The sequence below is a fragment of the Oreochromis niloticus genome, linkage group LG18 (genome assembly GCF_001858045.2).
Source record: "Oreochromis niloticus isolate F11D_XX linkage group LG18, O_niloticus_UMD_NMBU, whole genome shotgun sequence".
Classification (NCBI taxonomy): Eukaryota; Metazoa; Chordata; class Actinopteri; order Cichliformes; family Cichlidae; genus Oreochromis; species Oreochromis niloticus.
The window spans coordinates 13,580,286-13,594,764 of record NC_031982.2 but is presented as its reverse complement, the minus strand read 5'-3'; the positions used below and the strand labels follow the sequence as shown (position 1 = coordinate 13,594,764).

The 14,479-nt window shown below is 38.6% G+C and overlaps 1 protein-coding gene across 1 annotated transcript in view; it reads right to left on the bottom strand.

Annotated features, from left to right (window-relative positions):
• Positions 1 to 13,821, bottom strand: part of LOC100703125 (deleted in malignant brain tumors 1 protein-like) — an 85,671-nt gene extending 71,850 nt beyond the window's left edge. The window contains exons 1-7 of the mRNA XM_025900025.1: positions 13,733 to 13,821; positions 13,315 to 13,498; positions 12,566 to 12,628; positions 12,169 to 12,201; positions 9,684 to 9,992; positions 7,971 to 8,294; positions 7,568 to 7,873 (exon numbers count right to left, since the gene is read on the bottom strand). Coding sequence (XP_025755810.1) covers positions 7,568 to 7,873; positions 7,971 to 8,294; positions 9,684 to 9,992; positions 12,169 to 12,201; positions 12,566 to 12,605 — 1,012 coding nt within the window. The 5' untranslated portion in view covers positions 12,606 to 12,628; positions 13,315 to 13,498; positions 13,733 to 13,821. The remainder of the gene's footprint in view (positions 1 to 7,567; positions 7,874 to 7,970; positions 8,295 to 9,683; positions 9,993 to 12,168; positions 12,202 to 12,565; positions 12,629 to 13,314; positions 13,499 to 13,732) is intronic.
• Between the last annotated feature and the right edge of the window lie 658 nt (positions 13,822 to 14,479).

The following is a 14,479-nucleotide window of genomic DNA, read 5'->3' as shown; positions in this document are numbered from 1 at the left end:
CGTATAGTTTAGCTTTTGTTCCATTTTGCCATTGTTCACCTCATGCTTTATTCTTACAATAACCTTCCTTCACACCTCCACGAGTGCCTGCACTTGGATCCTCCTTTATTTTCTTCACACGGCTTATCCCATTTGCCGTGACAACTACCAACTTAGCAAGGAACTCATGCTGTGAATATTTCTGTTTGTGAGTTAATTTGATATTTATTTTATTGTATCCACCATAGATTAGAACCAAGGAGTGTTTAAAAAGCATCACACCCAAATGTGTATCAGAAACAGTGAAACAGGCTGAAACACGTCCATGTCTTTCTGATGCCATGTAATATTAAAAACATACCGTACTTAAATTTGAGTTCTGATATTTTCATGAATATTTTCTGGGTAATTGTTAGACAAAGATCAGCCTGTGCTTTCATTAGTTCAGTGACAAATGTACCAGTGACAACTTTAACCTTTCATGAAATATAGATAGTATTTTCATATTGTAACCCTGAAGAATTCAACACAACTCAGGAATCTCACTTTCAGCCTTTTTATTTTGTTCACACTGTTTCGGTAATTGATACTCTGTGGTTTGGTACTTTGCAGTGCTTCCAGCTCCAACTCTCTGCTACAGCCGCTACTGAAATAGGGAAGGCATGATTAGAAGATGTTCACCAGCTGCAAAACCCAGCCTTCCCTACCAGTACATCTGAATCCACTGCTCCAGTCCTCCCCTGCGGTCGCGTCACCAAGCTCACCCCGCCACACAGTTACTTACTAAAAAAAAATTCTTGTTGCATTGAGTCATCAAATGTATGTAGGCATTTTATCTGTTACATTTTAACCAGTGTTCTTGAATAAAATGTAAGGGTCACCATGGGTGGAAATGTCACAGTATTGGGTCTGCGATCCAGTATTTGTGTGTTTTTGATTCTGACCTAATATTCTTTGATTATTGTTATTCATGGTTTTGATTATCTTTGTTTCTTATGTCTCTGGTGATCGTAGTTCTCCCTCCTGTAGTATTTATCTTACCCTGTGTTTAGTCTCTGTCCTCATGTCTTCTCTGTGAGTGTCCTGTGTCCCACATCTCATGTCTGGACACCCTTGTCTCTATGTTTCCCACTGTTCCCGAGTCAGTCATGTTTCCATATATCAGTGTGTTGCACACTTGGACAAACGACACTTCCAGGCGTGCATGAGTTTAGAATCATTTCTCTTTAATTGTTCATTTGCTCTGCAAATACAAAAACACAAGCACTTTGGTTTAGCGTGGCTGCAGTCTGCAGGCTGTCCATGCACTAAAACACACAGGACCCCAAAGCTGTCCCATCCAGTGCCTGCGTGAGCGTCACCCATGGGAATCATCACTGACCAAAATATTCCCCTTGTCTCGTGCCATTGCAGACATCACAGGAGTAATACGTGTGCTGGTTCAACACTTTGACCTGAAGCTTGTGGCTGGAAGAACTCCAACTCCCTGTGTATTTGTCCAGGTCCCTCCTTTCATGATTGCAAATTGTTAAAAAGCACCAACACATCTTTTCTATTTTGGTTTAAATAAACTGGCTACCAACAAAATATTGTCCTAGACGGTATGGTGGTTCAGTGTTTAGTGGTGTTTCCTCACAGATGGTTCCTGCTTCAAGCCATTTATCAACTGATGGATTTCTCTGAGGTGTTTAAATCTTCTCCCTGTTCCTGTGTCTCTTTTACAGCAATGATTACATGTTCCTGTCATAGTTTACATATCACTTTGGTGATAATGTCATTATTTCTGAGTGGATCGTTTTCCACCTACTGAAGCAATATGTGACCCACGGTTCAAAAGTTATTTGATAAACAACTATACAATTCACATTTTGTTGACAGCAGTCCCCAAATCCTGGTATAATGGGTTTAAATTATACATAACGTCATTGAACAATGAAAATGTAAAAGTGCTGACTGAGCTGGTGGCTCGAGCAGTCAGTGTGGATTTCACTGGAGGTCCTACATCTGGTTCTCAAACAGCTCAGACAGCTGTTGACAAACTTCTCATGTTTACTTTCTTCAAGATTAGGGATGGGAACTGAGGACTGCTTCTTGCAGAGAACTGGTTCCCAGTAGTTCAGTTCCTTGGAAATGTTATCTGCGATTCTGCTTATTGGTTCCATGACAATCAGCTGATCTCAGTTTGTGTGTCATTAGGTAAAAAATAATGGCACAAACACACAGTCTATAAAATATAAGCAAAATTTAAGCATTTTTTTTTATATTTTATTACACAAAATGACAAGGGCGTGATGTTAAAGTGAAAACGTGACCCAGGACAGAAACAACTGCACTGTGCTGATAACACAACTTTGACTCTTTTGAAGATTCAGCACAGACAGCATGCTAATGCTAAGCTAGCCAAGAACCCAGAGTTATATCTGAGTGAATGCCGAGCCAAGCAGGCAGACCCTGAACTTTGACAGGTAGCAAAAGCAATGACGAGCAATCATAAAGTTAATAAACTTTTTTCAACCAGGTAGTAAAAAAAAAGTATTTAATGTACTAGGAAATAAAACCACTAATGAAAAGTCTCTACAGTCCTGTTGTCAGTGTTGATCTTGAACAGTAGGGGGCGTAGCTTTGCCATTTTATAGCGGTAGCAGTGAGAGCTCAGAGTGCAGCAGGAAAATACAGGAAGTACAACAAAAGATGTTGTTCAGTGGGAACATGATGTGAGAAATTTCACTGATCCTATACTGTGTCAAAATTACTCAGCACAATACAGCCACATGTTGGATCAGTGGTGTCTGACATGCTCTCAGAAACCAGTATATTTTCCTTGATTTCTTTCCTTTGCAGATGGTTGTGGAATAAAAACACCACATATGTCCCACCAGGATTTGTGAGCCACAAGGACGGAGTCAAAAAGAGGGCTGATATAATCTGTCAGGAGGTTTAATGGTTCCCACTGACCTCCTCCAGCCTGAAGTAAACTGTGGCTGTTAAAGGAGTATTTTTGTGTTACTGATAGTGAGAGGTGGTTTAAAATTTTCATATATTAATGTATATTTTTTCACCATCAGACAGTCTCAGATAAAATTTGTCTGTTTAAGAATTAATAAGTTTATTTTTGTTTGTTTTTTAAGAATACAAAATAAAACAAAAGTATATTTTAAAAAATCAGAGTGTCAACAAAAAAACTGATTTTTAATTTCCTGCAGTTTACTTTGATGAAAATGAAAGTAATTTATTCAAATTAAGGCTCATCATTTAGTCTGTTTTTGTCCAACATTACACAATCACAACATCTCAGGTTTATTAGCTGTTCATACCCTTATCTCTCTCACTGACTTCCTGTGTCTCTGCTGTCAGCTCTGTTTTCACACTTTTTGTAAGCTGCATGAATGTGAGACAGCTTCATGTTCATTATTACAGTACTGTGCAAAAGTCAATTGTTTTCTTTATACAAACACAGTATATGAGGAAAAAACAGTTTGTACAATTCTAACGTGCATTAAAGTTAATATTTGGTGTGATCAGCTTCATTGATCAACACAGCCTGAACTCTCTTAGCCAGCATTCTTCTAATTTCTTTAGTAGTCTTCAGGAAAAATTCTCCAGGCGTGATGATGATTCAAAGCACAAACAACACTTTTTACTGCCTTTTGGGGGTTTTTCTCTGCCAATATATTGTTGTAATTTGACCTAACCTTATAACGTCAGTTGCCTCTGATTCTCAGTCCAGTTCTTGTGTAATTTGTCAGCATTTCCTCCCTGTTTCTCTTCCTTAACAACTGCTTCTTGACAGCTGCCCACTCTCATACTTTGCATTGAAAATAACCGAAATGTATGTTAAATATATGTTGAACTCTGGGTTATCACAATACCACAGGAGGGAGCCTGACGGGGTCCCACTGGCCCCTGCCCGTCAGTACAGTTGCAGTCACAATACTGAAGCATCTAGCTAGTGCCACATAATAGGATGCTATAAATGTCAGAACTTTTTTTAAGTAACAGATAATTTAAAAGAGTTCAAAAATATCACCAAACATAAAAACATGTTTATGTACAGATTGACACACATTCTGTCTGTTAGCCAAAGATACAGTTTAGTGAGAAGTAAAAAACTTAATGTGTGAAAACTTCAATGGCAGAGATGGAGGAAAATGTAAGAAAGTGAGGACTGGAGAGGATGAAGGATTATTTTCAAACTTAAGTCACAGTCATGCTATTAAGAGTTTATACTGGACAGTAAAGGCAGGTTAAATAGAGCCGCTGCACTAATGTGGCTCACATTTAAAAAACATAATTAAACCACATTTAAACTATTTTAATCTAAATTCCAACAAAAATTTTAAACTTGTGCATTTGTTTCTATATGTTTCGATTCTATTCTATTTCTTGGACTGCTTCCTCCTCGGCCTCCACTTCTTCATCTCTGGAAACATCCGTCTCATCGTTCTGCTTTTTGTCTGATTTCTGCTTTTTGATGACCTGGAGAGACGGGACACGATCCATGTTACTGTTCATACACTTCTCAGCTACTACTCTGTTTCATACATGCTTTTATTCACTCTGATGTACCTTATAGTAGAAATGAAGGGCAATGTTCTCCAAAAGCAGAATCAGTGGCAGGAAAACACATCTCAGCACTGAAATGATTGAATCTGTGGAAAGAGATCAGTCACCATGAAACAAACATGACTGGTTTTAAAAAACTTAAAACAAATTATGTGACAAACCTCATAAATCATCCATGTTATGAAACAATGGGCCCCCAGGGAATGGCATGTAAAAGTCTCTCCACCCATAACCTTACTACATCACATCAGACACTCCAGACACACATGGTTTAGGAGGTGTGACTCCATCTCGCCAATATGGTGGCCACATTGCATCATTATCAGACTGAACAGCAGCCACTGATGAAGTACCTACAGATAAGTTTTGGAGTCTTTAGCCCACTGATCAAAGGCCTTTGGGAGTGGGGAACCCCAACTCTCTGTGAATGGTAGTCATGGGCTTTGATCAGTCGTTGTTGATCAATCATCATGACAATTTGCATATTAATAATCAAGGAACTGACCTCCCAGCCCATTGTTCATTCAGTGGTGCTAGTTTCAGTCACTGTGCAAATGTACTGTTTATAAGATTGGGGAAACCTGCAGTCAGCTGAGACTGAAGAAGTCACTTGGATGAGTGATTTAACTTTTCTCCCACTGAAAACACTACGTCCAGATGAACAGAATAAACTTTTGGGGGTTACTACAGTGATGTTTAACAACATCTATTTCAATATGTGGATATTAATCTAGTGATCTATATGTCATTCGATTACTGCACACAGCAAGTAGAAATGTTTTGCTGTCTGATTACATATAATGATAATATGAATCGACGATGCCTCAGGAGAAGTGAATGTTCCTGCTGACAGAGTTATCTCATACACACAGCTGTAGCGGCCGTCATGTCCAAAGTCAGCTACAGGGAAACTAAAGGAGGCTGAGTTGTTGACAGATGGCTTTGTGTGTTTGGTGTGTTTCATATTGGAGCCATAGAAGATGAGATTGAAAACTCCTCCAGGATAGTGTTCATTGTTTGTGCAGGTGAAGACGAAGCTGTAACCCTTGATGATCTCTGAACCATCAGGAACCCTGACCAGTCCTCCATCTGGAGATGTCACAGAGATGCTGGGCTGCTGCAGGGACACTGAGAACAAAAGAAACAACAAATAACAAAGCTATAGTAAGTAAAACAGGAACCACCTGGTAGCAGGAAGAAACTCTATACCACAGTTGTGATGTCAAGACAATTTACTTTAGTGTGTGCATGTGGCACTGTAGAAAAAAATAGCCCACTAAACACTGGATGTCAGATAGACGTCCAGATCATGTCTATCTTGGGTCCTTGACCAGTTCTCGATATCTATACGATGTCCAAACAAGTTCCACAATTTGACGGCCAACAGTGACCAAACTTGGACGTCAGTATGACGTTTAACATTTGAACTTTAGACTGGGTCATTTTTTTGGGCATTATGTGACAGTTTTATTCCCAAGCAGAGAAGCCCAGACCTCCCTTTCCGCAGCCACCTCCTCCAGCTTGTCTAGGGGAACACCAAGGCATTCCCAAGCCAGCCGAGAGATATAATCTCTCCAGCATGTCCTGGGTCTGCCCCGGGGCTTCCTCCCTCTAGGACATGCCCGGATCACCTCACTCAGGAGGCGCCCAGGAGGCATCCTTGTCAGGGCCCAGCCAGGCACAACCTGAAAAAGGGACATGTGCCCATCTTAATGCAGGCCCACCACCCGGAGGAGGCACTGTAGGGTGCATTGTGAGCCGGGTTGCGGCCAGAAGTGGAGGTCCTGGAGGACCGATGCCCGGCTATCAAGACTGGCAATCGGGATGGATAGCAGAGTTGTACGTTTTAATTTTTGCTGTGGTGGTTAAGCTGCCGGATTTGGCTTCACAACCCTCCTTCGTGGTTTATGGACGTCAAAGCTCAGTTTGCTCTTCGTGGTGTTTCAGCCGGCGACATGCAATACCATCATGTGGAGGCCTCGCTGGATCCACTGTCCACCCGCCATGTGATGACCCTCCTCCGGGATCCCCCCCACCCAAGGGAAATACACTGCTCTCCGTCACCAGTTAATTCGCGACACCAGTTAATCTGGAACACTGGAATGTCAGGTTGAAATGGGCCATCACTGGTATGTGAACTATCCGCTCAACAATGCGCACATTTTGCAAAGTTTCTGTGAGAAGCTGGGACATTTCTGCTCCAAATCCACCGTGCAGCTGCTCACTTTTGTTTTAGCTCAGGAGGCTGCACCATCTTTCAGATGTCCACTGATCACTCTGCATTCTTTCACATATAACTGTTTCTGTACAGAAAGCATACCCTCCGCCCTCTGAAAACATGAGACTAAAGAGGCTATACACGTAGAAGCATTATAAAAATGACACGGAGTCTGAGTTTGTTTTTGAAAAGATGTCCACAATGATCACATTTGGACTATAAATAGCCCGTACATGGAGTCAAAGCTATGCGTTCATCAGAGGTCTCATCTATTATAACAACATAGCTTCAGAGTAGAAGAATCCTGGTGGTGAACTGGGGTTTCTGCAGTTCAGACCTTTTTGACGGATCAAATAAAAATCACTTGATAAACAGGAGTCGAGACTGTTGAGCAGCTTGAATCTTCAGTCTGGACAACATTTGCGTCCCATAGGTCCAGCAGCTGGTCTCCTCAATTGTTTATGGACTGTTGTTAATGTAAGAGTGGATGCAACACAGTGGTAAAGACGACCCTGTCCATGTTTTTGAGATTTGTTGCCATCAAATTCAGACTGAGTGAATATTTTTTATTGAAATGGTCTCAGTGTAAACATGTTTTCTATGTTTATGAGATTCACAGATCATTGCTTTCTGTTTTTATTAACACTTAATCCCACCTTTGTTTGGAACTAAATTCTCCTTAAAAATTATCTATTGAGGCAAATGTTATATTTTCAATATAATAACCTGTAGTGGGTGTAACAAGTGAACACAATATTTTCACTGTTACTTTATCACTGTAATATAAACAATAGTACATCTTATTACCAGTAACAGAGAGGTTAGCAGAGTCACTTGTGGAGATGCTGGAGCCGTGTGAATATTCACACTGGTACAATCCGTCCTTATCAAAATCTACTTGGAGGATCTTGAATGTAGCAGAGTTGGTAGTTGATAGTTTTTTCTGACTGAATGAGCCTGAAATCTGCTTCAGAGTAAATTCTCCTTGTAGAAGCTGTTGGCTTTGAGGTGATATTGAACAAGTGATGCTGACGTCGCTTCTCCGGTCAACTTTACCAGCAGGAATCATGGAGATTCTGGGCTTTGGGAGGATCACTGAGAAAATAGCAGTCACTGTGAGACAGCGTGTGTAACCATAATGACAAAAGTTTTACTTGATTATTTTCATGATTTTCATTGTTTATTATTTACAAATAAAATCACTTCTCACCTGAGCAGACAACACCAGGATCCTGACTGTGTGTACAGTCATGTGTCCCAAATCCTCTGTGCTCACACTCAGTCAGAGATCTCTCACTTCCTGAACAGTCCACATCATCAAGCGAGATGGATCCATTTCCCTCACCAAAGCGGGCTGATACAGCAGCACTCTGTGCCGTTCCACAGCCGAGCTCTCTGCAAACCACCTCAGCATCATTTATGTCCCAGTTATCATCACAGACTGTTCCCCAAGTGTTGTTGTAAAAGATTTCGACTCTTCCAGAGCAACGAGCTGACTCAGATTTATCTGGATTAAATAATCTTATCTGATCACCTAACACAAAAAAGACAAGATTAGACTGTGTGTTTCTAATTTTTTTCTTATTTTTTATTACTTAAAGTCAAAGAAGCAAATAATGGTGAGTTTGAGTCACTGAAAACAAAAAAGTAGAATATAAATGAGCTTGTGATATAGTTCAACTGTTCCAGAGCAAAGGATGGACCCAGGTAATCTGATGGGTCCACCTGAACACACAGTACATGCATTTTAAATGCAATATTTTTTCTATTTATAGTTTAGAACAGCAACTATTTGAACATCTTTGTGAGACTCATCTGAAGCGCACTCAAACTCACGGTGGAGAAATAAATGGCTGGAGCTCCACACAGACAGACATTTTTCTTTTTAAGAATTAGCAGTTTAAAAGGATGATAGAAAAAAAACATATTTCTCTGTAGATTACAGGTACATTTATAGTGGGACATTTTATTACTGAATATGGCACAGAATGGCTGTTTAGGTTCTCAATCATCCAAGTTATGGTAATCTACGGAGTTTGGAAAGAAAAAGCTCTGGACTTTCTTGAAGACGTTTCGTCTCTCATTTGAGAAGCTTCTTCAGTTCTAAGTCCAGGCGGCAGACGGTTTGTGTCGTTAGCTGTTCAAGGATGGACATTCACAGTGAACATAGAAGGCTTTTTTCACTCCTCTTTCAAACCATCTGTCTTCTCTGTCCAAAATGTGAAAATTGGCATCCTGAGAGAGTGACATTTATCCTTCAGATGCAGATGTATAGCTGAGTCTTGTCTTGTCAAGGTGCCTCTTCAATGTTGTGCCATGCATTTATGAAGTGCCTGTTTGTTTTCTCCAATTTAGAGGTTTGAGCACTGCTAGTTTGGGTTTGAAGTGCAGTTGGATGTTGTGCATAGAGAAGACTCTTCTGAGTCTTCCTGAGTTTCTCTGATAAACCTGCTACATGTTTTTCCGTTTGTCATTCTGTTTCTTCCTAGTTGGTGTTCGACCTTCTTTCCTGTGCATCTTTGCCAGTTTGATGAAAGCCCAGTTGGGATAACCACATTTTTTAAGAGTACTGACTGACACAAACGGAAAGGTCCAGAAACTTACACTGGATCCAAAGAATCCAGATGAAACTTGATGTGGTCTCACTCTTCACTTCTTCAAGACTCTTAAGGGATAAATCCCACTAGAGCTTAAAAACCTGGACTCTCCATTATTTGGTCATAGAACAGAAAAAGCTTCTCGATTGAGAGGCAGAACATCTTCAAGAACCTTTCAGTCACTTTTCTTTCCAAGCTCATTAGGTGGCACAGTTTGGTTACTTTAAGAGTTGATTTCCATTGCTCACCCTGAATGTTGATACTAAACAAACACTGACAAAACTACTGTGAGTTAATGATAAATCTGTTGATGATTAAAGACGTACCTGAACAGATGACACCAGCATCTTTATTGTGTGTACAGCTGTTTTTCCCAGATCTTCTGTGCTGACACTGGATTATAGATCTTTCATTTCCAGAACAGGACACATCATCAAGCCAGATTAGTCCACTTCCATCACCAAAATGAGCCTTTTTAGGAGCTGCCAGAGCTGTCCCACAGTCTAACTGTCTGCAGACCACCTGAGCGTCATTAAGGTCCCAATCATCATCACAGACTGTTCCCCATCTGTTGCTGTAGGATATTTCAACTCTTCCAGAGCAAAGACCAGACTGATGCCCAGCTAATCTGATTTCTAAGCACAAAAGGTATAAAGCATATACGCAGTCATGATTGTAATGTTTAGTGCTGTTTCATGAAGGCAAATACTCCATCATCTGTGTCAAATACATTTGTCTGAAAAAAATCAGTAATTTGAAAAAATAATAAAATAAACAAAGAGAAATAACTAACACTGAACATGATGACACAGACAGGAGAACACAGAGGCACAGTGAGGAAAGAAAACAAGAAGTAACTAAAAGCCAGTGGAAACCAGTGGGCATGGCATAAACTGTACCACAGCAGCATTTTTCACAAAGCTGTTGGTATTTTTACAGAGAGTGAGAAGTTTCAAGTTTAAAACCTTTGATGCTCACTCAAACATACGATGTAACTAATAATAGCCACATATAATCACATGCCAGCTTTTTAAAGAAAGTTAGCATCGGTGTTACAGCATGTTATGTAACCGATATATTTCTCTGTGGATTACAGCTTGTTCAGATTACACAGAACAAGATGTTGGAAAGCATTAAAACATGTTAAAAACACAACAACCTTAATAAACGCAGAGTAGTTTAGACCCGGAAGCAGGTTTCATATGTCATCACTTAACAACCGAATTCCACTTTTTAATGGAATCCGACAAGAAAGCCTAAATGGCTTTCTTGTCGGATTCCATTAACAAAAAAAAAAAAAGAGAAAAAAAAGCAGGCGACAGCACTGTACACAATGGTAAACTGATGCATAATAAGCACGCGAATAATGCAGAAAACAGAAATTTGAGATGGGAAACTGTTCTTGAAGTACACCAAGAGAGAGAAAGAACTTTGCAGGAAGTGTGATTTTTATCATGGTGGAAGCAAAACAGCAAAGGTAAGAGGATATTTATCAAATGTGAAGCGTAGTTTTGATCTTCTTTTGCTGCTGGTTCAGTGAATTTTGGACAAAACCTGCAGCATCAGAATCTGTGAGCTGTCGGCTTTCAGCCCCGACGGCATGTCCATGTACGTGCTGACGGGTGAGAAAGCCGACATGTCACAGATTCTGATGTGTCGGGTCTGCGCTTTGTGTTTAGGTCTTTGTGTGGAATCGTTAACCTGCTCTCAATTGTTGTTTTAGCTGTTTGCTGGTTGTTGGAATAAAAGCTTTAATCTGAGATTCTGGTGTTTCTTGCAAAATACATTTTTATTTAATAATCAATTCAGGATTTAATGAATTGATATCGCATTATTCAAGCTAAAATCGATTTTAATCTGAAATTGATAACTGAAACCTACCATTAATGCATGTGGCAGAAATGTTCTAAATAAGCAAATTCAACTAGAAAAAGAAAAAAAAAAAGGAGACAATAAAAAAAATAGAAAAGAAACATAACAAAAAGAATATAAAACAGCCACAGTCCGCAGCATTCATATTTCACAAAGAAAAATGTCTTTGAGCTTTAAAAAGAAAACTAAATTACTGGCAACATTATTGCCTGCATTGCCTGAAACCTTCAAAATAAGTAGCTCTCTGAAATGTAGCAATTAGTTTAATTTCAACACTATTAAAACATAATTCATGATAGAAGCTTGTAAAAAACAGGGCAGTCATTATTCTGCGACGTGATGGTGCTAAAATAGGAGCTAAATGACTTGCAAACAGATAAATATGGCCTAATATTGTTAACCAAATAAATGTGCTACAATTGTTTTATATTTTACTTTTCCACTTGACATGGATAATCCTGAAAAGAGTTATTGTAGTAAGTTTAAGTTTTCATTAAATGTTTTTTATATTTGATTTTGATGCTAAATAAAAAATATTTATATGTACATAAAAACTGCTTTTAGAACAATTCTTCATTCCTTGAACATAAACACACACACACACACACACACACACACACACACATATATATGTATATATATATATATATATACATGCATACATATATACAGTTAGGTTAATGTGTACCTATTAAAACAAAATTTAAAATGTTCACCAGTACTGTGGGGTTTATATTTTAAACAATTCATTCACTTATTCAAAGAAACTAATAAAAGATCTAATCTAATAAAAAAAATAGATAAAAATAAAGCATTGCATGTATCAAAAGAACAAAAGAGGGAAAACATGGATTTACTGTAATTTAATGTAGCAAAACTGTTTTAGGTGGTGGTAGGACATTTGTGAGTCTGATGCTGTTCACAGAAAAATTGACTGACCTGCAGACGCTGAAGATGCAAACAGATATGAGACTGTAGAAAAGAAAATATAACTTATTATTCTGAAATAATGAGCTGTTCTTGTTTCTAATTTGTATACAATAAATAACAGAAAACCTTTAAGGAACTGAACACTGACTGCCGGAGTCCTCTGACAAACTCTGTTAGTATCAGGGGTGTAATTTCCAGGGGGGTTAATTCATAAAATTATGAATTATCTTGCATAAATAGGCTGTTGATTTTCTTTACTCATTTGAGTTATTACCCACAACATAGTTGCATGTTTAATCATCTGGGAATTTATCCAGATTTATTTATTTATGTTCAGCACAAAGTTACGCCCATCGTTAGTATAGCAAAGAAAGAAAATAATTAATTGATATAAAGTTCATCTCACCGATGGTCAAATAGAAGAAGTTTCTCTGTTGTGTCCACATGGCTGAGACTCAAAATGTGTTCTCTGTAAAAATGAGTCATCAGTGACAGAAAAGTTCAGTCTGTGGTCGACCCAAACACTTCACACTGGGTTTTTTCCCTTCAAACTCCTCCTCCTTTCTAGTATTTTAAAGTAAAGACTTTGTGGACTGGTTTATTTCAAAGTAAAATATAATCACTTTAGATTTGTGTATGTAGAACAGCAGCCCTGTGCAGTGTCATGTGAACCTTTATCTAAACAAACACAAAGCGAATCAAAACAGAAGTTTCATTTGGCACCTAAATGAAATGAGAGAAATATGTATGTGCAGCATTAGAGTGAGTTGATAACTTAAATCTAGATGAAATGCAGGACTGTGTTTCAAACTGTGTTCATCTCTGAAAGTTACTGACAGACGGTTTGTTTTGTTAGTGCAAAAATCCATGAAAACAGCTGCAGCTACAACCTGCAGGAACTGCTGCGAATAAAATACTGATGTGTTCATAAACTGTTCTTCCACATCTAGAATTCAGAAATTGCTCAAATAAAATGAGTTTTTTTTACACAGCAAATGTTTCATATGTTTCCTAAACTTGTACATGGACGACTTATCTGTACAGTATTTGTTTTTTAAAGTTTTGTAATATGCATGACCATGACAAGTGAAGCTTATATTTGACTATTCAATTTACTGTGAGACAGATGGAATAAAATGAATTAGTTATTCTTACCAGTTCTGTAATCCACAACAGTTAGAAAGCTAAAGTGAAGGTTACTTCTTGATAGTTGCAGGTCTCTGCAGACGTCTGAAGGCTGCAGGTATTTGTTCCACCTGCAGTCTCAAACTGATGTGATGTTGCTGTTAAACCACAGTTACATATGCCAGATCCTCTGATTGATATTTTTGGCACTCTGCTGTAAAATAACCAAGAGAAACCTCAGTGTTTGATGTAGCTCAGTACATCAAGTATTTTCCCACACTGAAAACACTTTAATCTGAACCATGCAAATGTGCAGCTTTCTTAAAGCTTCTTTCTAAACCAAGTACCTCAGGAGCATCTGTTTCTCTTTTTTCTCTGCCAATCCCAAACAGGAAACTAGTTTTCCCAAACAGCATATTCACAAATAAAACATTTAAATGTAACTTACAAAATTGCAAATACTATATTTTTCCTCTTTGTTTGACATGACTGGTGAAAAGAAATCCAAAGGCTCGCAGCAGAATTTGCATCAACAGAGATAAAGAGATATACTACGTGGGTAAAGCACATGAAGAGGAAGTCAGCATTTCATACCAGCCTCAGAGGTTTTAACCGCTGACAGTTTGTTCCAGCCTCAGTGATACTTGTTGATGACAGCTAAAAATAGGTGTCTGAAACCAGTCTTATCAAATGTCTGATCAGATGTTACAATCTTACTTAATTACATATTTGTGCAAGCACAGCTCTGCTGTGACAACCTACCAACTTAGTAAGGAACTCGTGCTGTGAATATTTCTATTTATCATTTAATTTGACATTTATTTCATTTTATCCACCATAGTTTAGGACCAGGGGGTGTTTAAATGAGCGTCACACCCAAATGTGTATCAGACACAGTGAGGAAAGCCACAGGCTGAAACACGTCCATGTCTTTCTGATGCCATGTGGTATTAAAGACATACCATACTTAAATTTGAGTTCTGACATTTTCATGAATATTTTCTGGGTAATTGTTAGACAAAGATCAACCTGTGCTTTGATTAGTTCGGTAACAAATGTACCAGTGACAACTTCTCTATCTATATTTCATGAAAGGTTATTTTCTGATTTAGACAAACAGTCAGCAAAAGAATGGAGATTCATTTCTGCAAGCCTTAAAAACTGTAATTAACTTGTTATGTTTAACATTGACATC